Raw genomic sequence first — 27,803 nt, 5'->3', positions numbered from 1 at the left:
TGTGATGAAGATGTTACATCACTTGCAGTGCAGCCAGACGCCAGCAGCAGCTCGGAGGTATCGCGGCGCACAAACCAAGCTGGCCATATTGTGCACCAGCTCTCCGCAAATCGCCTGCGTCACACCTAAAAAAACATAAACCGGCTCTGGAGCAATTAAGTCATCACATCGGGAAAAAGACGCTGTTTTTAAAACGCTACTCATCTGAGCTGGTAAGTGTTTGGATGCGGGAATTCCTTTTTTTCACGGTGATGCATCTGTCCCATTATGTCGAAGCCTTGCTTGTCCTCTCCTGCGCTTTTGTGGTTAACAGGCTTTCTCATGGCCCACATAGCGCCTCACATCTTTTTGTTTGATATGTACTGCTGTTTGCATATTTAAAAAAACATCTTGATATTAATCATTAAATGATTTATGTAGAGAATAATCCTAATCCCCCTCGTTTAGCAGTAATACGTGCTTGTTTATCCCCCCTCAGGTTGATTTTTCGTGCAGCGAAAATGGTTAAACTGGGGAATAATTTCAGCGACAAAAACAACGGGAAGGTGGTTTCTGAAGATGGGTTTGACACCATCCCTCTTATAACACCATTAGATGCCAGTCAGCTCCAGTTTCCTCCACCAGATAAGGTAAGATTTGTTATGTTATATTTCTCCATTGATTTGGAGAAGTCACAGTGAGGGGCCCTTTTTCATGTATTTCTATCATTCCAATTAGTCCAATTAAGATGATAACAATGAAGGAAAACACATTTATTTTGTATAACCAATGGTTATTCTTACATATCTGTTATTTTCTATAGAACAATACACATGATTCTCCTGCTTCTGTAACCCCCCATTTCTTCCTAGAGCTATACCTGTAAACTGATTGGATATTCTCTCCTGTACATGTGTGTTATGTGTTTCTACTAGGTGGTGGTGAAGACAAAGGCAGACTATGACGGCGATAGCAAGAAGGGCAAGCTTCGGTCTCCTAAAATTGCAGAGTTTTCAATAAGCATAATCGAAGGCGTATCTGAGCGTCTCAAAGTAAGAATGATGTCGCTGCCTGCCATCGTTTTGCGTTTCATACATCATCCCATTTCCAATATGTGTCTCACACTCCTACTCGTGCATATGCCCCCAGAGCAGACAGCTATCTCCCTGCAGCTCAGGACGTTTGTCATAATAACCCCCCCCCCCCCCCTCCCCCTTTCCAAGTTATACTTCCTTGCTCATGCTACTTAAATGGTCTGTGCCTGTCATCTTGTCGTAGCTATACACAGGAAGACATAATGCACAATGATTCGGTTAACCCCGCCCTGAAATGCTCATTAATTCAGCTGCTGCCATGGCGATGGCCTCCAAACGGCAGCATCGCTCCCACCTCCCTCAACACCCCCCTGGCTGATACACCATATACAATGATTAAAACATATGCTTTTGCAAAAGGAGAGTTCAAATCCTACTTTTGGTTCACTGAAGACTCCCTTGCATACTTCAAAATTCATGAGCTGTGTTGTGCATATGCAACACTCTTCCCACACGATCAAAATCAACAGATGAAACAGTCCCTGTGAGTTAAGCTTCCTTCAGTGATCCAGCTTTAATTCTGAAACATCTAAAAGGCAAGGAGGCGCATCACTGTCTCAGAGAACACAGCTCCCATCCTCTGATCAAGACTTTGAAAAGCTGCCCTTTCATCACACTTATAGTTTCTTTCATACTTTCCTGTTGCTTTGCCTTGTACATGTCCTTCTGTCTGCTCTGCTGTGCAACTGCAGGATTCAAACAGACAGATAAAAAAGAATATTTTTTCACTTATATTGATACATGCTGTTAACAGTCCCTTAAAATAAGTGAACCTGGTGCGAAACAGTATTTGAATGCACAGCACTTTGCTCCCAAATCAAAGAAATCCTCAAGAATATCCTGACAGAAAACTCAACACTTGCATCATGCTTCACTGCTTCTTAGCTGTTGCTTTAGAAAATCTAATTTCCCCGCAAGCAAAAAAACCATATCGACTATTGAAAATAGCTCGGGGCTCAACATCTTAAGCGATAATGAGGCCATTTCTCCCACACTTTGTCTTGTCCCCCTCCCACTTCCTAGAAACACCAGTAGCCGTTACATAACTCCCCAGAGAGGTGAGAGCTTGGCTTTACAGATGGTCGCACGAGCCATTTTTCTGTCGCGCTACTACACGCAGAACATTGTGTATAGGCCTGACTGGTTGTTACCTTCTGTTATATATACACCCACGTAGGACATATAACTTGGACTTCTCATCTACATCAATGTGCAACTCTCACACGGATATGTTTTCTTTTAATACTGAAGCATTGCAACAGAAAATAGTCAGAAATATAACATCTGGGGATGCACAATAGGTTGTTTCAGCATAATAGTTACATTGCATTATGTGCAATGTCAAGAAAGGCACATTTACTCAAACCTACTGTGAAATTACTACAATTTAAGGGTTCTTGGATGCTCAGAGTTTTTTGCTAGGAAGTGAAAACAGGCTCTGTATGCACATGGAACCACCAATCACAACCTTAGATCAATTTAGTAAACAACCAAAGCATATCCTGATGGTCCTTGACCACAACCTGAAAATAAGTGAGGAACAGGTGAAAAAGCAGAATTACACAATGTCAGTGGTATGGAAACAGGTTGACTACAGTAATGTTGATGTTGTCTGAAAATAGGTACTCTGTCATCATCTTGTGAAAATTCCTGCACATTTCCATATTGCAAAGTATATAGTGCGGAAGAAAATATATCTGGCCTTGATCAAATCTGTTGTCCCACTCCTTTCCCGTCATGAAGACACACATGGTAGGTTTCTTCCCTTAGCGGAGCTGTCACATACAGTGGATCTGATGATGGAGCTGTGTCTTTCTTCTTCAGGTGACCCTGCTGGTGATCTGTGCCCTGGCCTTCCTGGTGTGTGTGGTGTTCCTGGTTGTCTACAAGGTCTACCAGTACGAGCAGCCCTGCCCTGACAGCTTTGTTTACACGGTAAACACTTATTATTATTATTATTGTTTGTGACCCCACCTGACGGGAATATGTTAATGTGATCATTTTACTTTAGTGATGCCCTTTTTTCCCATCTTGATACTCTATAAAGTGTTTTTTGAATTGTGTTGAAGAGTGATACCTAAATAAGGTTTATTGTACAATGAATACACCTTGCACAGTGCAAAACACATATAGACAGCCAGGCTGTCATAATAGTGTTCAAATTGCATTTTGTTGCAAATAAATTCAGCAATGGTATTCAAGTATTTCTGAATTTTAAAGATTCTGTTTCACAATTAAAGTTGATTTTGTTTTCACCTGCAAATGTACCCATTTAATACCGCTGACATTCATTAAATAGATAGTTAAATTATTGAATGATTTAATCGTTCTTCATTAGCTAAAATCTGGGGAATCAGAACAGCCACTACAAGTCACCAGCTTTTGGTTTTTAAATGCATCTGAATGAATGAATCTGTTTTATGGTACTTAAAAGCAAGATTATAACTTATAATACAAACAATATAACACAAATCTCACTGTTGCAAATGAAGCATTTAATGAATGAGCAACAAAACAAACCATTGCTCAGTGCACTCCAGAGCTTTGCTTCTACAGCCTTAATTCGAATGGTATAACTAATGTAGCTAATGCTAGCTTATGTTTAAAAAACTTAGATAACATTGTGTTGATTTTATGACTGTTTCCTCTGGCATTACATTAGTTTATAATTTGGCTGAATGGATTAAGCATTATCCCACTATAAGTGGCTGCTGTTCAGCAAAAAGCTATAAAGCCTTTCTGTAAAATCTGCAGGAGAGGAATCAAGGAGTGTTGACTCATCTTCTGAATACGTCTAATCCATGTTCACAGTAGTATGCAGCCTAGCTTCTATTGAGTATTTTTCTGCTCCGTTTTCATTTTTCGTGTGATGTGTTCCTCTGGTACAAACAGTGCAGCTCGGTTTTGTCACATTCGTCTCACCTTTACTCCTTATTTAACTGAACAGTGAATCACTGCTTGTTTCTTAGAATGACATTATACTGTCCTGAATAACAATTTTGTCACACTGTAATGTTTTTTATTTTGCACTTTGTCTCGCCTCAGTGTTTTTAATCAATTTCCCCTTTCTCTTTGGAGCAGCAAGGTCGCTGCATGCCGGCTGGGCTGTATGGAAACTACCCCCCTCAGGGCCCTGGGGGCCGCGGGCGCCTCTTTACGCTCATCAACCACTACAACATAGCCAAGCAGACCATCACCCGGTCAGTATCACCATGGATGACCATCATGTCTGAGGAAAAGGTCACTCAGCAGGAGACGGAGACTGCCCAGAAACTGGCTTAACCAATCTGGGATCGGGTGGTGGCCTCACCTGCTGCAGAAATAATAATTAAATAATACGGTTGTGCCATTTAAGCAAACCTCAGAGTCCCGTGGCTTTTGGGTGAAACAACAACTTCTCTTGCCTGAGGTGCTCTGCTGCTGTGTTGATGTAGTTTGGTCAGCTGATTTGTACTGTAGCAGAAAAATCGGTTCTCAGCAAAGCAAGCCTTACCGCTGGGTGGATTCACGGTTTGTTTGAATCGCATATGTTGTTATTTATTTACACTTCAAAACAGAGTGGCAAACGTGTAGAAAGAGCCACTGGAATACAGACACACACTCACTGTCCACGTACATACACATAAGTAACAGAACCCACTTTAGTACTCACATTGTGAAATGACTGTGAACCATCTTCTGTCTGCGTCGCTTGTTTTAACGTATATGAACGCAAGACTCTAAACAAAAAATCACTTTGGACCTCATTCATATCAAATACATCAAGTACTGATAGTGCATGTCAGACCTCACCAGGTCTAGGAAGTGTTACATTTTAATGAAGCGGCAAAGTTTGCAGCATTATTTGCCACCAAGGTCATCTGTGTCAAATCTTTTACTGTCATGTTATTGTGAATAAATGAGCCCTGACTTGGAGAAAACCTTTTAACCAGCGAAAAAATAAACTATTTTAATGATGTTGTTTGGACGCAGCCCATACTGCTCTCTGCATATAGTGCTGTTAAGGAGTTTTAAGTATTTGATGCATCGTCTTTTTACCAGCATTAATGATTGTCTCCATTCGTTCAAACTGTTTGTGAACACCATGTGCTTTTCTTCTTTGCTGGCCACTTAATGGTTACTTTTGAAAGCATACATTTTTTGCTACTGTAATGAATGTTTTTTGCATTGCTAGTGATGACACTGTATTGTGCATTGATTAATGTCACCATAGACGGCTGTTGGTAGCCGTCACAGATACTAGGCTTAGGTTGATGTAGTGGAACCATCTGGCAGTAGTCGCTTGTCCTGTTGCTTTCTTCTGTATTTGTCATTTAACTTAAGCCGTCACTAATTATGTACCTTTTTCAAACAATGTAATGAATACCATTGAAGTGCATTTGCTACATAAAAAATGTTATATGAAAATGAAATAAAGTGCCCACATTTCACACCAACATCTAAGTGGATTGCATATATGCAGAGGTGGTAGAAGTGTAACCTTTACTTTAGTAAAATATGAAATACTGTTGTCTACAGGAGTATTACCAGCTAAATGTACCTTAAGTATCAAAACCAAAAGTACTGAGTATGCAGAAGGACTCTTTACTAGTATTATAGAATATGATATAACCCTATACTGGGGTCTCAAATACTCCTTTGATTAGTAATAAAATACTGCGTCATATCATATAAGCATCGCATATGTTTTTTTTGTGTAAAAAAGTAACTAATAGAAGTCTAAAGTCGCATACAATGGAAATGTAAAATTGTGGTGCTTGATGATTCTTGAGTAATATATAATATAATTGGGAGGGATGAAACCCTCTTTAATGGTCACACATAGCACACACAGTGAAATGTGTTCCCTGCATTTAACCCATCCTAGTTCCAGGAGTCTAGTACTAGGAGCAGTGGGCAGCTATTGTACAGTGCCCGGGAGCAATGGGAGTGAGGGGGGAAGGGGGTTGTCCGGTGCCTTGCTCAAGGGCACCACGGCAGGGCAGGAGGTGAACTGGGACCTCTCCAAGTAGCAGTCCACACTCCATATTTTAGGTCTGGTCGGGGACTTGAACCGGCGACCCTACAGCTCCCAGTCCAAGCCCCTACTGACTGAGCCACTGCCGGACAAATGTACACAGTTACTTTTTTACCTCTCTGTGTATAATAAGAAAGATTTTTGTATGAACTACTTCAAGAGTAAATCATGTCAGTAATTGCATGCAACTCCCTCAGAGCAGAACATAAATACAGCTAACAGCGCAGGCTCCTTTGAGTTAAGATCAAAGAAAATGTTCAGAGGGCTGTAATGCTTTAACGAGGATATACGTTAATCCTAATAAACAGATTAGCAGAAATATCAGGAGGCTTTTTGAATCAAATCTCCTGCCGACTGCTATTTTTTTTCTTTAGCCGACACGAAGCAGGCCGTGCCTTTCTGCTGCTCTTGACGTTATCTGAAAGCTTGACATAGATATGAAATGTTTGAGAATCATACCCTGAAGTAAAGAAAGAAGACCCAGAATTTAATTAAGACTATTGTTCGGTTTTACTAGAATGTGAGTGGTGTGCCATTGCAGTCATGCGGAGATTAATATCTAATAAATTGTTCTGCTGCTTATTATTGCCTGGAAAGCAAAACATTCAACAGCATTTGACAGTGAAGTATGATTAAAATCGCACTGAGGTACAAGTAAATAATGTATACAAATTATGACAGATAGTGCATGTAGTGCCAGTCAGAACAGCTTCCTTCACTCAGTTTCAAAAAGGATTAGATTCAGTTAGTCAGACAAGAACAGTTACTGTCAATCAAAGTATGATCACTGCTTTTAGAGTCAGACTGTCAAACAAACACACACTTAAAGAGGACACAGTGCTCCACAGCTCGCTCCAATAGAAGTGCTTTTAAGCGGCCATTAATAGATAGTTAGCCATTTCCACTTGAACACAGAGTCGTCATGAAGAGCATTTTGTACACCAGGTCCAGGGAGGTGAACTGTACATTCAGTCTCAGTGATGTCATCACTTCTTTTTGAGATAACCGATATGTGCCAGGGGGCAGGCAGGCGGTCTCCTGTTGTTCATTGTCTGTTCTGTTCAGTTGGGTTAGCTGTCGTACCAATCCAGGAAGAGGAGAGAGAAGGAGCACATGACCAGGAAGAACAGGATCCATACCCGGAAGCCAGCGTTGTTTTTGATTGCCTTGTGACAAAAATAAGACATAATTATATGTTAATGACCATTTACTAAACTAAATTAAAACAATATGCAGATATGAACAGCAGAGCACGATAGATTACAAGATAGTTGACTTAATATTCCTATTTAATCACTACATATTTGTGAACACTGTAATACTGTACTAAGATATTTTCCTTCAATAAAATGAACAATATCTAAGGCCCCGTCCACACGGAGACGAAAACGAACCGAAGTCGTTTTGAAAAAAGTCTTCCGTCCACACGAAAACGCTGGAGACGCTGTAGTACATTTGCCGGGCCATTTACAAGTGGCGCTGTGCTTCCGCCACAAAATACACCAAAAGCAGCGAATAAGACCGATGACGACGATTATTATTATTATATTATTATTGTTGCTGATGGTTGTGGTAGACGAGCTGTAGATTTTGCACTAAAATCAGTATCATGGTCAGTAGCGTCTAGAGCAAGGCTCACCGTTGCGTTCGGTGGGGAGGTGGGGAGAGGCGGGGCTATGGCGTCATCGTTTTCAGGAAATGATCGTGTAGGGCTTACACACGGAGCCGCAAGCGTTTCGTCCCCGGACTTGCCCACTTTGGGAGCCGTTATCAAAGTGTATCGGATTCGGGCTCCGAATCCGCGTTTCCGTTTCGGCCTCGTGTGGACGAACCGTCTATACGATAGAGAACCTTAGCGGATTCAACTGATATCGTCTCCGTGTGGACGGGGCCTAAGTGTTAAATAACAGTAACAATCCTGCATTCAAATGTCACTTCAGAAAAAGTAGAAGTGTAAAAGCTAAGTACCAAAAGTAAATATAATCAGAATGGCCTGCTTTAAATGTATATATACCACATCAATGGAGTATAATTACTGAAGCATAAATGTGTTTAACACTTTAATACTGCAATACTAATTTGACCTGCTTCCTATAAATGTACAACATCATTTATTAGTTGATTTTTATTTTCTATTATTAACGTTAATTTGTTAAGTAAATAGTATATAAAGCTTTTAAAGAAAAGGCAATAAATGACAATAAAGCCCTTTGATATGTGAAGTAAAAGTATGAAGTAACATGAAATAGAAATAGTAAATACAGTTAATCCCAACATTTCATACACAGTACAGATTATTATACATGTGATTCAGATATGTATAAACATATAGTTGAGTTTCCTTTAAAGAAACTGTACTTAATGTTTGTGTACAGTATGCTGTTATAGTTGTGTATAGATTTGTTTTATTACCTCTCGTATATCCTCATTCCCTTCTTTGACATTTTCTGTGGCGCCCACCACCAGCTGATGGATGCTGTCTATCTCGGTTTCCTGTCGGGAATGAGAGAAGGACAATGAGTTTATGTGCATCATTTTTGTCGAAGTGTCCAAGTGAATAAACTGGGAAGAACTCAGCTTACTTGATGCAGGACTTTCTCAGCAAAGATCTCCTGCAGGCGAGAGATCTCCACTACCTTGCCCTCGATTTGCCTGATGTGCACAAAAGGAACACAGGAAATATCTCGTGAACAAAAATTGCAGAGCATATTTAAGCCTTTCCAGATGGCATTAATGTTCCAGGGGCAGGTAATTGTCACCTCAGGACCATTTTTGTTTTCCATCTGGAACAAACACGTCAGTGTTTCTCTCTGGCTGCCACAGTAACAATTTCATCTGCAAACACCTCTGTCTTTGGGTCACTTTAATCCCGTCTGAATCGACATCTGGTATTTCACATAATTGTCGTCTTGCTCAACTTCCATTTCAATCACTACAGGGGAGTCATTTAGTGGGAGGGGAAGAGACAGTTTCTCCGGATTACTACAGTTCCCTGGTAAATCCTTTCACCGCTCACTTCCCTGATTCAAAACACTGATGTGTGGACAGAATGAAATTACTGACATCCTCTGGTAATAGCCATGTTCTTCAGGACAGACTTAATAAGAAGGGAAAGTGTGCAGAGTGGGACTCACCTCACTTCATCCACCAGGCTGTTCATCTCACTCACCAACCTCTGGTTCTCCTGCTCAAACTACACACAAACACACCATTATGAAACACATGCTTTAAGTGTGTATGTAATGTAAATAAGGCTTTCATTGCAACATGACATATGGCCATTAGGAGTTCGACTATGCTCTATTGGACACCCTTTACCACAAACTTCCAATAGCTAAATTAGCTTAAAGGGGTATTTAAAAAAGGAACAAATTAGATGGTAATTTGGGCATCATAAAAAGTAAATCTCCATAGAAATCTCCTCTATAAAGTCATTAAAATGTGCTTGAATTAGTCTCTGTTAATTAAAATGGTTGTATGCTTGCATGAATCTTAAAAAAACCACATTTAAAGGGTAAAATGTATAATACATAATGATGTTTTAGGTGCCGCACCATCTGGATCTCCTCAGGAGAGAGCTCGTCCTCCACCCGGCCCTCCTCCCACAGGTTGAGGGTGTTGTTAGGGACTTCAGACACACTCTTCTCTACAGGAAAGAAAGGAACATGTTATATCAACATTACTCAGCAGTTAACTGTAATCATTGCTAATCCTCTAAATAAGACCATAACCACTTGGTGTTATATTTTCTTTTTAAATAGATTCATTTGGATGGATTTGTTAAGATGGTGTTTTCTTGTCTCTTTAATTACACGGAAGAGCAGTCCGTGTTGAAATACAGAAGCAGAGTGAGATTGATGTTCTTTGGCAGGCTCTGTTTTCATGGTGCAGCTCCAACAACTGTAGGTCATTACAGTACACTGTGCTCACAGGGACCACGTGATGGGATATCATTTGCAGGAGTGTGCTGATTAATTATTATCATGACACATTATATGCCTCTAACGGTTTCAACCACTGTGCCAATCTCAGTGCTGCTTGATTAAAATGGCTCATGAATGGAGAGGGTGGGTGCAGAGGGACTTTTTCAAGTAGGAAAATATGATTATCGTCTGGGAGGTTCATCGGCAAGGTGAGAATACAGCACAGCTAATAGGCTGCAAAGAGAAACTATGAGCCTTGTTGCCATGCCACACAACACATGTTTAGTTTGAAGCACAGTGAACAAGCAATTATTAGCTGGAAATTAGTTCAGCAAAATCCAATTAAAAATAAACAACATTGGGGGCTTCTCTCACATGAATATTAGTTTGAGGTAATCATGTGTATAAGCAGTGCTATGCTTAACATAATTATCATGGAACACAATAATGAAAATGAAGACCATTTGTTTTTTGACCATCACACTTAACCAAAATCGATATGGTCATAATGAAGCTGAAACGTATCAAAATGCCAATAAAAGATGAATGAACGCATTTCAACATGCATGCAGCCGTTGCCTTACGTAAGCCCATGTTTTCGGATTCAAATATAGTACATTTTGAGTGATGTAGAGGGGGCTGTTTGAACCTTTATCTCAAGATATCATATCTCAAAATGCTTCACTGTGAAGTGCCTCCCTGTATGTTAATGCTTCCTAACACCTGTTGGTTTGAACTGCAAAAACCTGCAGAATAACAAGTTAATGGTTGTGATTTCATCAAGCACCCACAATGAACATTAGCATTGATGCTGCTGCTGCGCTGAAGCATGGTGCTTTTCAAAGCATATGAAACACAAAGATTTGTCCTGCTGCGTTCAGGGGGCTGTGGAAATGTAAATGATGAAGCACTTTTATTCAGCGCACTCGTAGAGTATATATACATAACAATCACCCATTTCTCCTATAATGCAGTCAGGACAGCTTACGATGATTACATTTTGGACCAAGTGTCTAGTTGTTTTTTCCTTTTGTATAAAAAAAGTTACTGTGCATTTCTGTCACTAGTTCCATGTCATGCACAGAATGAAAGCAAAAAGGTTACCCATACCAAATCAGCAAAGAATAAGTCAGTAAAGTATGAACCTATAGTAGAAGGCTTACAGTCTTTGTGCCGACACAGAGATAGAGTCCAGTGTCTCAGTGTCTCACTAACTCACCAGAACTTTCCTCCTTGACGGTTTTCTCCTCCATGGGCTCCTTCTCTGGCGTTTTCCCCACCCTGCTGTGGTGCTCTGGAGCCAGTCTGGACCTGGAACCACAGGCACAGGGTCGAGTGAATCAGGAGGACGTTTTACACACGTGAAAATGAATATGAAGTGTATAACAAGTATTAATGTGTATGTACTCACAGCCTCTTTTTGTCCACCATTCTCTTGACTCTGATTGCTCTCTGCTCCGAGTACAGCTTGCACACTCCTTAAACACAATCAAGAGATACTGTACATGATGTTACCATGCAGTTTGCTTTAATATTGGTTCAGTGGTTTTGGGTATGTAGTATGTGTCATGTTAAAAATAATCCAAGAGTGAGTTAACGTCCTAAAGATAAACAAAGAGACGTCTCCCCAGCAGTCTACAGAAATGCTGTTTTAATTGTAATGAGTTGCAGGGACTCACCTCTCAGGTAGACTTCAATGAGGTCCAGCACGGCCCCTCTGTGCTCCTTTACCTGGGTTGAACTCACTTGCTTCACCGCTATCATGACAACAACAGTTAATACAGATCATACATAGTACTGTACAGTGCCAACAAATAAGGATCAATCAAACTTCCAGCTCCCTGGTTATGTTATGAAAGTCAATGTCGGTCAGAGTCAAGTTACAAAATGTAATCTGAGTTGTATCTTTATTGTTTGTTAAATAATGCAACACCAATAGTATTCGTTAACAAGCACACACCTTCGTTGCGTAGCTGCCTGATGGCCTCAGAGCAAGTCCTCATGAAGATCTGAGCATCCTGGTCGATCTGGTCTCGCTCATTGTCCGTCATACGGGTAAGATCTGAGGAGATGAGACTGTAAAACACACAGGAAGAATCAAAGTAAGTTTACATACTGTGTCGAAAGTGAAATGTGTGATTAGTAACCAAACAATGATTCAAGAGAGTTATTAATTGTATGAAGTATATCTTCAACTTTCTGCATTCCTTAAAATCCCACAATAAAAATGGACATATGAATGACCATAATGTGACTCTAACAAGTGACATGTAATGCAATGTAATGACTTGAATATTAGCCTGATTGCTGTCAGGTTGTGTTGTGTAGTTCAGATGGTGTCTCCCTCTGGTGGACTTCTGAGATACAACAATACACTCCTCAACCAAGGAGTGTAACTAATTACACATACAGTGGGGCAAAAAAGTATTTAGTCAGCCACCAATTGTGCAAGTTCTCCCACTTAAAAAGATGAGAGGCCTGTAATTTTCTTCCTAGGTATACCTCAACTATGAGAGACAAAATGAGAAGAAAAAAACCCCCCAGAAAATCACATTGTCTGATTTTTAAAGAATTTATTTACAAATTATGGTGGAAAATAAGTATTTGGTCAATAACAAAAGTTCATCTCAATAATTTGTTATATACCCTTTGTTGGCAATGACAGAGGTCAAACGTTTTCTGTAAGTCTTCACAAGGTTTTCACACACTGTTGCTAGTATTTTGGCCCATTCCTCCATGCAGATCTCCTCTAGAGCAGTGATGTTTTGGGGCTGTCGCTGGGCAACACAGACTTTCAACTCCCTCCAAAGATTTTCTATGGGGTTGAGATCTGGAGACTGGCTAGGCCACTCCAGCACCTTGAAATGCTTCTTACGAAGCCACTCCTTCGTTGCCCTGGCGGTGTGTTTGGGATCATTGTCATGCTGAAAGACCCAGCCACGTTTGTTTAACATTTAACTACGTTTGATTTGAATGTGGCTGGAAATCGATTCACAGGCTTCTTCCAAATCGGTTTAAATTTGGGTACAGTACATTTAGCTTTGGGACTTTGCAATGGACACATTGCTTTGCTATTGTCTTACAGACTAAATGAGAAAATACACAGACAAAACGATGCAGAGAAACTAGCCCATGCATTTGTTACTTCAAGGCTGGATTATTGTAACTCTTTATTATTTATTATAATGTTCTGGCTGCCTTACACTGGCTCCCTATAAAACACAGGATATCATATAAATTCTTCTTCTCGCCTACAAAGCCCTTAATGGGCAGGCGCCATCTTACCTTAAATAACTCATTATACCCTATTGTCCTACTAGGGCAATGCGTTCCAAGAATGCAGGGTTGTTGGTTGTTCCTAGAGCCTCTAAAAGTACAATGGGAGCCAGAGCCTTTTCTTATCAAGCTCCACATTTGTGGAATCAGCTTCCAGTTTGTGTTCGGGCGGCAGACACCCTATCCCTAAGAGTGCGCTTAAGACCTTCCTTTTTGATAAAGCTTATAGTTAGGGCTGATTAGACTCAGCCCCTAGTTTTGCTGCTATAGGCTTAGACTGTTGGGGGACACCTTACTTCTTCCTTCTGTCTGTCTATAGCCTACCTTTGTACTCTCATGTTCTGAATAACCCAGCTTCCCCAAATTTCTTTTTGGTGTCTATCTACGCCGGGATCCGGAGTCGTGGCTGATCCTGAGTCCTGATTTGAGTCCTGGACTTCGAGTCGTGGCTGAACCTGTCACTGCGGTCCTGTCTGACTCATCATACTACTTCCCTGATGGCTCCCACAGGATTGTTGACATCCTCTGGGATTCATCTTCTTATTATAGACATATGCATTTCCAAACATTTGGTCTACCTACGCTGTAAATGTATTATCTCTTCGATTTACACACGGCATCTATTGCACGTCTGTCCGTCCTGGGAGAGGGCTCCCTCCTCTGTTGCTCTCCCTGAGGTTTCTCCTATGTCCCCCTTTAAACTGTGGGGTTTTCTCTGGAAGTTTTTCCTTGTACGATGTGAGGGTCTAAGGACAGAGGGTGTCGTATTGTCATACTGATATTCTGTACAAACTGTGAAGTCCACTGAGACAAATGTAACATTGGTGATATTGGGCTATATAAATAAACATTGATTGATTGATTGACAGATCATTTATATTGAAAATAACTACGAGTTGCTGCCTCTAAATAAAACAAACATGACCCTGACAAAGGCAGATTGATAAAAGTGAAACAAGTCACCCTTTACCATAACTGTGGTGAACTAGGGGAGATGCTTTGGTCAACATGCAGTCACTAAATGCTATAGCATGGCACTGTCAATAAGTCTTTTATTTCACTTTAGCCATCATTTGTCTGAAATGATGACCATCTACACTAATGCTATCAAAATGTGAATGAATCCAGTTGAATCCAGAGTGTATAATCATTCTGTCAGGCTCAGTCAAAGTGTGGAGGAAGAAGGAAGTTGATAAGAAAATTAGAAGACAGGCACGGCTGATGGTAGACGAGACTACCACACACCACTGATGGCTTCTTGATGGACTTTCCCACCACTAAATACTGCTGCGCTCCACCCATTGACATCTCCAATGTTTAGTTAATGTGTTCTGTTGGGGCTTTATCAACAACCAAACGAAACAGAGGCTACTCCACACACCCACACCTACAGAACACAGAGGGGGCCTTGAAGGGAGGAAGGCCCGGATTAGTCCCAGGGCGTGATTTGTTCTCCACTTGGTTGCAGCTCAATTATTCCAGACAATTAGACTGGAGCCTGCCTTAGGACCACCCTCCTCGCTGCTGACCTTGTGCCAGCAGACAGACCCTGCAGCACACACATACACACTGGAGACATATTTGATGGTACCTTTAAGTAGCCCTGACCCCTGACCTCTGAGTTTTGTGTCTCTTCAGCAGCCCCCCCCCTGCAGCCTTGGAGGGTTTCCCCCGCTGCTGTGGTTGATTGTGGAGGATTACTGCGACTGTTTGGAGAGGCTTACCTTCCGGCGCTCACATAATCTTTCCTGTGTTGGAGCAGAAAGTCTTTGAGCTTGGTGATGTTCGTGATCTGCCAAGATAAAGCGAGAAGAAGAAGCATTACTTGATTATCCTCATGTCAACGAGTTCTTTAAATGTTGCGCCTCATTTGCTGTTTCTAATGCAAGCACGTCAACGCGGCTTAAGAGTGTTTTTCAGCGTGTACCAGGAAACTATTTCCAATGTTCAGACAGAGCCAGAGCAAACGTGTAATGTTGTATTCATTGGAAGTGACAGTGACCAATGTCTGTATATCTCTGTGAATTCTCAATATTTGCTTTCGACAATTCATTAAGCCATGGACATACAACAAAAATCAGACCTGCAATTTAGCCGTCAAACTGCTCTCATGAATAAAACCGTGAGTGGCGGCATACAGAGCACTGACAGAGCCATCTCTAATAAGCTTTAAATTCACGATCTGTTACTATTTATCACCGAGGAAAACGTCCAAGTGTATGTGTGCACAGGCAAACCAGAGGAAACTTGGTTCAATCCAATATTTGCTCCTGTAATTCGGTCAAATATTAAAAAAGACCAAATTGCTTCCCCGTCCACAGAGCTGTGCTGGCAGGCTACAAGTGGCTGTGGATACGCACACAGCGGGCTCTGTTGGATCCACAAGAAGACAGGACTCCAGACAAGCTAAGGATTGAAAAATGACACAATGAGTTTGACTGTGACAGCGACCTCAGAGCGTGGGAGATTATTTTGATAACATAACGACGCTGTCTTCAGAGTTCAGCTTTTTTTCACTCTAACAACCTCAATTATCAAATTGCCTTGGCTGTAAGGGGGTAACCTGGCACCAGCCGTCTAATAATGTCTCCAAACATTCATTTTTAGCGTCACGGTAACCTGAAGCAGTGTTTTATGCGAGCTGACGTTTGAAAAATGACATGTTTTTTTTTTCCTGACACAGAAAGAAGGTGTCAAGACAAACAGAGCCGAGCAATTTGTTAGAGACCTAGCGCTCCTTCTTCTGGTGGAGCAGCTAATTCAGTGACGTATGAAACTGCTGCGGGGCACTCACTCAGGCAAGGGCTGTTAAGGCAAGCCGACCCTTGTAATAATACAATTATTTGAGGTCAAGAGTTAATTGTTGTTCAGAGCAGTTGAGCATAGAGGGGGGTTCAGTGGAGAAGAGAACCGTTATTATGGTTCAAAGTCTCTCAAAACAGCGCCTGTCATGTAGTGTCTCAGTGAATAAGGACATTTTGAAGCAAACTCTTCGAGATGGATTTTCCAAAACTTCAGACACAGTCACATGTTCTGGTTAGTCGTGTTAAAAGAATAATCTATCCTTTCTTACCAATGTTATTAATAATATATTTTCAGCAAATAGATGATGCATTCAGCAGTTCCACTAAGTATCTCATAGAGGAGACAAATATAACATTTGCTTCCTTTTTGCTGTTCTGTGATTTTGATTGGTTTTATTTATTATCAAAACGTTTTTACGAGTACTAAAGCTAAAACAATGAGTTAATGGATTAACCTAATGTTCCAAAAAATACATCTACAATAAATCTAATAATGAACTAATGTGAGAATATTGCGTAGAATATTGAAATAATTTAAAAAAAGAAAAATGGCAAGAAAATAAACTCACTGACTCCAGGTTTTGGAAAGTGAAAATATTGATTTCCTAGTCTTCATTGATCATGAATTTAAAATGTTTTATATTTCATGACATACTGGGAACTTGACTTAACTTTGAACTAACTATCAACAAATGATTGATGAAACGATCCGTAGATGCCCTAGGGTTATCTTCCCGTCAATATATTAATTCAATCTTTTAAAAGGACGCACAGCTTGTCAAGACTTTCAGGTGCGTACAATGTAACAGATTGTCATGATATGATTATATCAATCCATCGACTCCCCAATCTCAAGTATATCCAGACTGGTGGTAAAATCGTTAAAACCACAAAAAACGCTGTGGAGGCACATTTTGAAGTTGCAGTAATTCTGTTTTTGTGCCTGCCACAAAGTGGAAAATATAATTTCTTACATAGCGTTATTTTATCTTTGACTATAAACTATATTTTCTGTTAGCAATTAGCACTTGGCTTCACCTTTTATTTATGTACAAGCTATATTTTCCAGCAGAATTAAGTCCATGGTACTGCACCTTTTTGCCCAGCAGGCAGTGCTAAATCCACAGCATTGGAACAACATACACAATGTGTGTGTGTGTGTGTGTGTGTGTGTGTGTGTGTGTGTGTGTGTGTGTGTGTGTGTGTGTGTGTGTGTGTGTGTGTGTGTGTGTGTGTGTGTGTGTGTGTGTGTGTGTGTGTGTGTGTGTGTGTGTGTGTGTGTGTGTGTTGTGGGGGTGCCGGGGAGTGTCAAGAGTGCTGCTCTGGGGGTTGAGCTGTCTCCTGTGTGTATACATTGGAGCTCCGATTCCCAGCACAACCTCGAGGGTTTGCAGGGGGTCAGAGGGATCAATTGCTCTTGTAACTTAAGACCCTAAAGAGCAAGTAATTCTTCAACAATGAGGAAGGGGGTGGCCTTGTGCATGTGGCTCCTCGTATATGTGTGTATGTTGCTATATGCGAGTGTGTGTGTATACGTGCAGCCGCCATAGGTGCGTGTGTGAGGCCGGGCTCAGCGACGGCAGAAGGAGACAGTCTGCCGGGCTACATCTAATCTCGTCATCATCAAAGACCCCCACTTTACCTCCTCACTTTCTCCTTCCCCCTGTTTCCCTCCAGCCACGATTGAGCCCAAACAAACCATCAGGGGGGATTATTATGAGGAAGAAAAGAGAAAAAGGCTTAGCTGGCAGATTTCTAAAGAGCTTGGATGGCTCTTTGTTTTGTTAAATCCAGGTAACTGACAGAAGTTCATGATGAGGTTTAAGTCTCTGCGTGTCCTGACCGAGGGCGATCCGTACTGACGCCACGCGATGTTGTGTTTCAGTATGTGGGCCCGATACACAGAGGATGCTTCAGTGGAGAAGACTCTGCCGCATGCTGGTTTTATTATCATGTTTATGTCTGACTCTCTAATGGGTTTAGTTTTGTCTTCTTATGTCTATTCACAGTTAAACTGCTTTAGTCAGCTTTGTAAACAAACAAAAAAATGTACCAAAGAAAACTTTTAAGATTATTTATGAAAAGGGTCTTCGGCTTTTTTATTTTTTTGATGTGCTAAAGTTGCATTAGTGTGTTTGGATTTCCACTGGATAAGTCAAAGCCGTAGTTAGCAGCGCTTGTATAGACTCTTGATGTTGGTTCATTTTTGATCATGCAGCTCAGATCATGAACAGAACATCAACGTAGAACAAACAAACACTGAGGGTCGTCAGTTGAGACAATGCATGTTATATTGTTAACTAAGAGAGTATAAAACTGAGACAAACACAAGACTGTCAAATCTCTATTGACCAATATTTATAATGAACAACACGGTAACTGAAATTGAATGTGTAGTCAGCACTGAGAAAGGTATTCTTTGGACACATTCATTTTGAAGCAACTCAATCTTGTTTCAACAAAGGAAACAAATGGATTGGCTGAGACTGTCACATGTAACTCGTAAAAAACTGGAAACCACTGAAGACAAAATAAATAAATGTTGATTGTGTCATTTAATTTAAAAAAATGCCAATCAGAAATTCAAAGCCATTCAAAAAAAAAAAAATGCAACACTTTTATGCAACACTGTGTTAATAATGTTTGTTATTCCTTCTAAGTATTCCTGAACTTGTTTTACAGTCAAGTTTTTTTTTAACAAAATCAACCAGTTCCCTTCATCCCAAATACTCGGTGTTTTGAGTTAGACACTCTTCTTCACCTGCTGGCTGTAATACCTCAGTAACTGGTTGTACTCACATCAAGCCTAACGTTTCTTTTAAAGTGTAAAATCTGGGGTTGAACACACGCTGGATTTACGATGGGAAGGTACCTCTTTTAAAGCTTGTCTTGTGTTTCATCACCTACCTTGCTTTTTATTTCTGTCAAGTAATTTGAACTGTGCGTGCAAGTCATGGGTTGTTTCAGGTCAGCAGTTTCAGATTGTTTATAATCTCCTTTGAACATAGCTATGATTAAAAAATAATTACACGCTTCAATAAGGCTAATTACTTAATACGGCTATTGTAGTCACGATGGCCATCTTTAAAACTTCAAACCTGGTTGTCAGATCTGTAACCTGTGTCATTTTTGTTATTTTGATTTATATATATTATTATTAAAAAAACTAGGGCTGCTCAATTAATCGTATTTTAATCGCAATTACGATTTTGGCTTGCAACAATTATGAAAACAACATAATCGAAATGAAACGATTATTTTTGTATTGGTTTTTCAGTTGAATTATACTTAAAGTTCAGGGTAATCAACTGTTTTTTCAATAAATGGATGTTTTCAAAGTAAATGGATAATTGTTTTTAATAATCGTGATATCAATTATTGACTCAAATAATCGAGATTATGATTTTTGCCATAATCGAGCAGCCCTACAAACAATTGTATTTGGTATATCTTCAATGGCAAATTGTTAAATTTGTAAGCCTCTTTCTTTCTCTGGACTCTAAATGTCAAGTTTGGTCGCAAAAAAAGAACGCCATAAATTACGCATTCAAGTAAATCTCCTATCACCATCTTCTACAGCAATTCAATTGATCACTTCAATAATGGAAAAAGCCACTATAAGCGTGTGTACGCCGAGAAACAACAGATATTCAGCTGTGTGGAAGACAAATTGTAACAACACTGCAACACTCAGGCCTCATTAAAAACAACAGGATTTATAGTGTCTGCACCTTTGAGGCAGCAGTAACCCAGCCTGACTTTAAAAACTATCTGTTGACCTTTGTCTGCAACAATCTCTTTCATCTACCGGTAATCATGATGAATTGCGACCACAAATGGAAAGTAAACAACATGTTTGTTGTTATTCAGTCAATATGAATGTGAAATGAGAACACACAATGAATACCGCATGTCTTTTAGCAACATACCATCTTAAATCGGGAACAAAACAAACCAGAGTCTCTAAGTAGAGAACACATCTGTTGTAGTTTCATGGTTCAGACTCTCTGTGTTTTGAAGTGTCAGGGTCAGGTATGCAGCCTCCTGTCATCTGCATTGGAAGTATTTCCGTCAGTGTAAATCACACTAACTAAGATTTGTCTAATGACAAAGCCGGACGGCATTCTTCAAAAAGCATCAACAGCTGTCGCTTTAGTGTTTCTTCACGTTTAAATTGAGTCTTGAATATTGAGCTCAACATTACTTCTGTTCCGCTTAGGTTATTTAGCCTGCCGAGTATCTGGTGTCCGTCTCGTGATTAAGAGTTGGACATGCATCTGTAAATGTGTGTATCACCACTTTTTCCTATTTTATTTTCCTTTTTAGGAATCATGCAAAAGCATTTTGTTGCACGCAGTGAAACTAAATCAAGGTTTTGCTCAGGCTTGACAGCAGATGCCGCAACATTCAATTTGCCTGGCTTTCATGAGAAAACAGTGCAGAGATTAGGCCAACTGGTAAAGAGAACATTTAGCAGCATGTTCATCTCAGGGTGATCCCAGAAAATCACTTCCCCATGGCTGGGGTCCTGACCGGGGGAAGACCCGCTTTGACAGCTGCACGTTTTACCTGTGTGTCAATATGTTGGTGACTTGTGTTGAAATGAAAGGGGAACGTTTGGGAATGGAAAGACTATTCTGGTTTTCCCCTTGGTGGTGATTTTGTAAATATTTGTACATAAAATAAGATTTTAGAATTGCATTTAATCAGCTTTAACATTTACTCTTCAATATATAGATCAAAGTCAGAGTTTAGCATTTTATTCGCTAAATAAATGATGTTTAACCTTATTAACAATTTTTTGTGACTATTCAAGTAGGTTTATATTGGCTACAGGCCTTTGTGCTTTTGCCATACACGTGTTAAATGTGTAACTTTTTTATAAGAGCCCTGGTAAAAATGCTCAAGAAAAAAAGAGCATTGCAAATATGCACTTTATTCCCTAAATGATTGACATTAATGTAAACTCATAAATGTTATATGCTGTATACTACTATACACTATGCCTTTAACATGAGCTGTTAAATGCAAAAGATCTGCCGATATGCTCCGGTTTCATACGCATGACAACATCAATCAAATACAAAATGATCTTACAGACCATTTTCAATTCGGTCTCCTAGTTTGATTGCGCCTTAACTGATTTAACATATCCCAGTGTATTTCATTGAGGAAACATTTGACTTTCATAATCAGACATTCTTTGGGATGATATATTCCAGAGCATCCCACAAACTTGAGTTGAATTCCAAAATGTGAACAAACATTTGGATCTTCACCACCCTTAAAAGTAAATTCAATTAGATTCTAAACTAAACGTTTTTAGCATATAAAAAGCAAACTATTTCAATATGAAAGCTATCATAGGCACAGCATATTTTTAAGTGCTGGCTCTTGGCCACACTTTTCAGGGTTTCTAAGAAAACACAGTGAGAAGGGGCCAATTTCAGAATACCAATACTAAAGGCACAGTGGGGAGCCAAGCACTATTTTCTACACACAATTTACCAATTTTGAAGTGACCCCCTCCATTTAAACTTGAGAAGGGCAGCATGCTGCTGAGAGAGACGAGGTGAGCGGTGAAATGGAGATCACAGTGCCCCAAACCGACCCCTATGAGCCTCGAGGTAGAAGATTCCCCCGACCAAACCCCACCCTGAACGCATTGGCCCTCTTATTAGTCAATCAAGCCTTTTTTCTATGGCCTTGAAATGATCTACATTCCCTTTCCCATTGAAGCGCTTTTTGAGTGGGAAAAAGCCTCATAGGACCACTGTGTATGTCAACTTTGATGTTTTCTTTCTATTTTTGTGAAGCTTCAGTGGGAACTTTGGAGAGTTATGCATGTCTTGAAGGGCAACCACATCTGTTCTGCATTAGGTGCCGGCCGTCAACATTGTTACTGGGGACCTAATTTAATATTTTCTCTGTTTTGATCTTCCACCTTTAATCACTGGCTCTTGGGAGGATCGGCTTTCCCCAAGAAATTGTCCAAGAGCCGAAAGAAAATGTTATTGCAGTATGTTTATGGAATCGTACATGTGAAGAGGGGACTTGCCCAAAAAATGCTGCCTAAAGTCAGGCTACGCCGAGAAGAACGGATAGTTGAGTTGCGGGTGAAAAACCGCGACATAACTGTACACAGTCAGGACATTCCAAACTCCCAATTTCAATTTCTACAAAAGCTGCTTCACCGAGATGGTTTGAGATAATATCCGCAGCGTGAAGGAGACAGCGGAGGGGGGGGGAGGCGAGCAGAGGGCAGGCACCACAGGATCGGTTTGGGTTTCTTTGAATCAGCACCACTGCTTTTAATAAACCACCATTTCTAATATAAATGTAACAGAACATAACAAAACCTTGGTTGTGCAGAGCTGCTGCGACCGGGCTCATGTTTGCCTCAGACTGATGGTTGGAGACATCAGGTACAACTTAAAGTCCTGACTCCCCGAGGGAAACGTAAAGTGGTTCTTCAAGGTGCCTTTGAAGAGGTTTGTGTTCATGATATTCATGGCAGGCCAAGGACGTTTGGCTGCAGAAGCAGAACTCACGACATGAAGCGAAGCCTTTTATTCACAAATGATCCATCTCCTGCTTCCAACCATTGAGGCTGTCTCAGAACCTCAATTAGAGAATCACATGTGACATACTTTTGAAGTCTTAATAAAGGGAGCTTAATGCTATTGACCTTTTTTGTAACGTTTGGGCCACTGCAGCCTAAATTGTAGATCGCATTGTGTAATTTTTCTGGGTCGGTTAAAGACTCAGACCCGGGCCAGTCAGTGGGGGAGCAGTGGCGCTCGGACCTGACAGTTGGCATCAAACATTCTGGGCTCAAAACTGCTGAGTCCGGACATTTGGGCCCAAAAGTGATTTTCGTCCTCCAACAACTTATCTTTTGTCTTGCCAGATCTCAAGCACAGCAGTCATTTATTCTGAACTGCCCACACTTGGCAAGATTTGAAAATTGATGAATTCTGACCGAGGTTGTAGTAAAAATAGTGTTACGGCCCGTCCACACAGCGGCGTGCGTTGTCGCTTGCCGGCGGGCGTGTCTGAAACTCGACCAACAACCAATCACATGAATCTCCCGCCCCTGACTCACAAGCAGCGGTTTGATTGGCTAGAGCTTGTACTGGCATATGATTCGATTGGCTGAAGCTTCTGCCGAGGCGTCAAAAGTTGAACATTACTCAACTTTTGCAGCGAGCCACGCCAGCAAGGCTCCGCGTCGCTTCCCACAAAGCAGTTTGGCGAAAAGTGACGTCACCCCATTCAAAGTGAATGGTGAAGCGTCAACGCACGTCGCTGTGTGGACGGGCCGTTAGTCTTTTATTTATCTTCTAAGTTGTTGTAACTTTGCAGTCATTTTGTGATGGGATCAGTCTAGCGCAAATGTCAAATTTGACCAGGGGTGTGTGTGTGTGTGTGTGTGTGTGTGTGTGTGTGTGTGTGTGTGTGTGTGTGTGTGTGTGACCCTTGATCAAACCACACCAATTTTCCAACATCTATTAAGTTGACTGTATCTTGCTGAGTTGCAGTGCTATCACAGAGACACACATCTGTCCAAAGACATGTGGACCCAAATATAGAAACCTGGCAAAGCATTCAAAACATCTTCTGTGATAGTTCCTGCTACAGTAAGTGTCTCAGTGAGGAAGTATTGCCATAATGAAACACACACAGATTCACAAGCTAAAAACAACTGCCTTCACTGCTGGCAATAATAATCGCTGGGCATAATTTGCTCAAGTTTTGCAGGAAGATAACGGTCAAACAGGCATGTCACAAAGAAGACTAGCAGACATGGATATAACTGAGTGACTGAGTCATTTAGTTTGAAGTATGTAGCAACATCATAGACTGGATATATCCAGTATATACATATACATCAATATCTCAATGCTTTGTGAGATGCTGCAGAGATGGGCTACAGAAAGGAAAGAAGCTCATTGGGTAAGTAATGGCTATGTGGACAGCTACTTTGTTTTAAAAACATAAGATGACATTGCATCCTTTTAAATTGAATTTTGTTGTACAGAAAACCAGAGCATCGCTAATGCCGATAAGGAAAAGTAATACAATTTTTAAGTAGAGTTAAAACGTTCACAGGGAGAAAATAAAGTTATGACTCACTAAGTAATGGTACGATTTCGGAATTAAATGAATGATAACTATTAAAGTATACATATTCAAGACCATAAAGTAATTTGTTTTCTTGTAAAAATTGGTGAAATTGTTTCTTAAAGAGGAAACATTTGATATAAATTATATTCTGCTTGCACAAAGACTCAGATTTGAACCTGGTTTATTGCATTTCAACAACACTCGTTAATACACTAAACCAACTTATAGCCAATATATTCTCACAGAATGGAGTAACTGTTGTACAAAGAGCTTTTTCATATATGAAAGTGTAATGCTATTATGTAAAATAATCGTAAAAGTAGGCTGCTATTTTCAGAACTGAACAAAAATCTGAAGAGTGCATATAATACAGCTGCAGCTGTAACAACAAATCAACTCTTTCCAACTACACATACAGCAGCTAAGAACATTAATTGAATCAGTGTTGAACAATAAAAGGATTTCTGCTTCAGGATTATATACATGCGTCAGCTGAAGATATGTTATGGCAATGCAGGGTTGTATATGTATGTGAATGAATCTGGTGAAGGTGTCATAATTATGAGATATTTAATGCATGTTCTGTGTAGTCATATAAAATAATGTCGTAGAGGTTTTTTCCTCCATTTTGCACACTCATTCACATTGCATAATAAAGTTGTATAATGATATGCACTGCTCAGAGACGGCCTGCTAACAGCGAACAGCTGGTACACACTGTACTGAACATCAGCATTCAGTTTCACTTGGACATCGAGCATGCTGGATAACAGATGAACTTCCTGTACACATGTCATAAACTTACTGTTGCTTTTATAGTTCAACATGAGCAACACTGTCGCTAAATCACTTCAGTTTGTAGCTGTCATTACAAGTAAAGTCAGTCTGTGCCGATGCTAGCCCGGTTAGCTAAAGTTAGCTTGAGGAAACACTCACCACTTCTTTCGCCTTCGGAGAGAAGCCTATCTTGGGTCTGCTCCTCTTGAAAATGTCATCTTTAGGAGAGTCTAGGCCGATTCCTATCGCCTTGTTCCTGGTTTTTACAGTCTTAACACTGGCTTTGAAAAGTAAAGTTATATCCACAGCCATGTCTGTGAAGCTGCAGCGCTGTAAACAAATCGACACGTCACCAACAGACGACGTCACTCTCCTGCGACGCTGTGGATTTTCCCTGAGACGGAGAAGAAAGCCTTACATTTTACCTTAGGGTTTTTATCAGTAATTAATGAATGTAGCGTGTACTGTACCTCGCAGTATTTACATTTTGAGAAAGGCTGACCTGCTCTCAGGTTGCTCGTCGCTCGCCATTGAGTTACAGGTGAACAAAACCTTAAAACTTCGAAAATCTCTTATTTTATACCTTAAATCTAAAAACACTTAAGTGGTAGGCTTAACCTGTCAGATAGATCATACAGTTTAATGGCATATTTACATGTTTTGCACCAACGTTACTAAATTAAGGGTGTATTGTGGACCAGCATACTGGTAATCAATAATCTATCTTTGTTTCTTCCAGAAAAAAATGCCACTACAACTTATTGAAGGGATGTCCAGCAGGAAGAGAAGACCCAACTGGACAGACCAGGAGTGTCTTCTTCTTGCTATGCTAATGCAAGAGAAGAAGGACGTAATCAGAGGGAAGTGCAGCACTGGAATTACAATACAGGATAAAAGGAAAGGCTGGGAGGAAATAACCCAAGCCATAAATGAAGCCTTTCCACTGTTTCAGCGTACAGTGTCTGACTGTAACAAAAAGTGGGAAAATCTAATGTCAAAGTCAAGGGAGGAGATCAAACGGCACAGAAGCCAATCAAATACAGGTAAGGAAAATATGCAGTTTGATAGCAATAAAATGTGCTACAAAGGTATCATTAAGTCTAAATGTAAACCTTGAGGGTGGATATGTGGGGATGGCTGGAGGAAAAACACATGTTAAAAAATAAACTTCTAGAAGAGGAAATGGGCTGATTGACATCCTCACAGTTTTAATTGAATACATGTGATTATGTTCATTACCTCATGCACAACATGATTATTCACTTACAGAAGGCCTGTCCATGGAGCAGTTAAGTGCTGTGACTCAGGTAGTGGTTTCTGTGATGAACCTCTCAGACAGGCTGCAACAGGATGGAGAAGACTCTTCAATCTCAGGACTGGTGGAAACTCAACATAACAGGTAAAACATTGTTGGCTGTTGTGTGTGCCGAGACCGAATCAAAACAAACTTAATTCTATGCGGTAATTCATTTAAAATCTGTAATTTGGGTCTGTTAACCCCAATCAAAGCATAGACTCTTATTGAATTCATTTGGTTAATAGACAAACCTCACTTTGAACATTTTTAAGTGCAACTTTGTACAAATATATAATCCCCTGTGAACATTATTATTATTATTATTATTATTATTATTATTATTATTATTATTATATTATTAACAGGAATATTGTTTCTTTCAATAGATGCTTACATTCCTTTATCAAATCAAATGTGTCAGTGCTGTGAGCACACCACAAACAAAGTCCAATGTGTAATCTCACAACCTGGACAAATTAAACTCAATAACAAGAGGCCATTTAGAAAAAGTATTTGATTAACCAATCATGAACCTTGAGGATGAATGGACAATTCTTAGAAATGGTATTAATCATTGACCACCTTTTTTCAGTTGTGATGAAGATGGAAATCAACACTCAGTTGATGAAAGATTCTCCACCAGTCATCCCCTGAGAGAGCTTGACCTCCCGACACATACAGGACCATCAAGTTCTCCAGCAGAACAGAAAATGAATGTTTTTGCTAACTTCCCAAAATCAATCGCAATGCATTTTAGTTCTCCTCGTGCTGCTGACTTTGCAGCTTCTGCAGAACACCAGGAAACCTCCTGCTCTTCTTCATCTCCAGGCAACTGCACAACGCTGCAAGAGCGATTGGATTTGGAAATGTCAGTGCTAAGAAGACAAGAGAGAGTTCTAAAGCTGCAAGAAGAATATTACACACTTAAAATCAAGATGATGAAAAAGACAATAGAGCCGCCACTGTCAAAGAACTGAAGTAACTAAAGAACGACCTGTTGCTTCGGTCTGTTTCTTGTGAAATGTATTTGTGAACAACTTTTTGTTTTGTTGTGAATTTGTATTATCGCTTAAATTGATTATATGTTGACATAGAAACAGCAATATAACAGTGAATAAAAGTAAAAAACACAACACTGTGTATGGACTTCTCTAACAAATGAATGCAAATAAATAAACATGTCCAGACATCCATCTAGACGTAAATATTCCTTCACACAGCTCAGCCACAGCATACACTTACAAAAGTGAGAAAGGACAACATATCCTACATATTGCACAAACATACAGTCCAAGGTCTTTAGGTTTCCCTGTCTGAATGAGGAACACAGATTTCCGCCTCCAGTTGTCATGAAAAACACTTTTCTACTAGATGGCCTGCATCATGCCAGGTTTTTGAATTATTCATACACACGTTTTGGTTCATTAGTTTATTTTGATTTGTGTCGAACCACTTTTATAGGCTTCTTCTTCATCAGCTTAAATCTGGGGAATCCCCAAGAGGACACAC

At 40.2% G+C, this 27,803-nt stretch overlaps 3 protein-coding genes across 3 annotated transcripts; 2 read left to right on the top strand and 1 right to left on the bottom strand.

Moving 5' to 3' along the window:
- The first annotated feature begins 55 nt into the window (after nucleotides 1–55).
- LOC307039008 (neuronal vesicle trafficking-associated protein 1-like) lies at nucleotides 56–6,808 on the top strand. The gene is made up of 5 exons (XM_079680723.1): nucleotides 56–212; nucleotides 479–629; nucleotides 915–1,031; nucleotides 2,898–3,008; nucleotides 4,155–6,808. The coding sequence occupies exons 2-5, from the start codon at nucleotides 501–503 to the stop codon at nucleotides 4,353–4,355; spliced, it is 558 nt and encodes a 185-aa protein (XP_079536849.1). The 5' UTR covers nucleotides 56–212; nucleotides 479–500; the 3' UTR covers nucleotides 4,356–6,808.
- On the bottom strand, nucleotides 6,577–25,394 carry stx18 (syntaxin 18). Its single transcript, XM_079680724.1, has 11 exons — nucleotides 25,157–25,394; nucleotides 15,014–15,081; nucleotides 11,974–12,089; nucleotides 11,693–11,770; nucleotides 11,425–11,491; nucleotides 11,233–11,324; nucleotides 9,645–9,736; nucleotides 9,225–9,283; nucleotides 8,673–8,742; nucleotides 8,503–8,583; nucleotides 6,577–7,256 (listed from the first exon to the last, which is right to left on the bottom strand). The coding sequence occupies exons 1-11, from the start codon at nucleotides 25,307–25,309 to the stop codon at nucleotides 7,161–7,163; spliced, it is 972 nt and encodes a 323-aa protein (XP_079536850.1). The 5' UTR covers nucleotides 25,310–25,394; the 3' UTR covers nucleotides 6,577–7,160.
- Nucleotides 25,316–27,427, top strand: LOC307039007 (uncharacterized protein). Its single transcript, XM_079680722.1, has 4 exons — nucleotides 25,316–25,538; nucleotides 25,737–26,040; nucleotides 26,267–26,396; nucleotides 26,887–27,427. The coding sequence occupies exons 1-4, from the start codon at nucleotides 25,446–25,448 to the stop codon at nucleotides 27,269–27,271; spliced, it is 912 nt and encodes a 303-aa protein (XP_079536848.1). The 5' UTR covers nucleotides 25,316–25,445; the 3' UTR covers nucleotides 27,272–27,427.
- The last annotated feature ends 376 nt before the right edge of the window (nucleotides 27,428–27,803 follow it).

Source organism: Notothenia rossii (assembly GCF_949606895.1).
Source record: "Notothenia rossii genome assembly, chromosome: 5".
Classification (NCBI taxonomy): Eukaryota; Metazoa; Chordata; class Actinopteri; order Perciformes; family Nototheniidae; genus Notothenia; species Notothenia rossii.
Note: the sequence above shows the minus strand (reverse complement) of the source record. Positions and strands in the feature narration are given on the sequence as shown.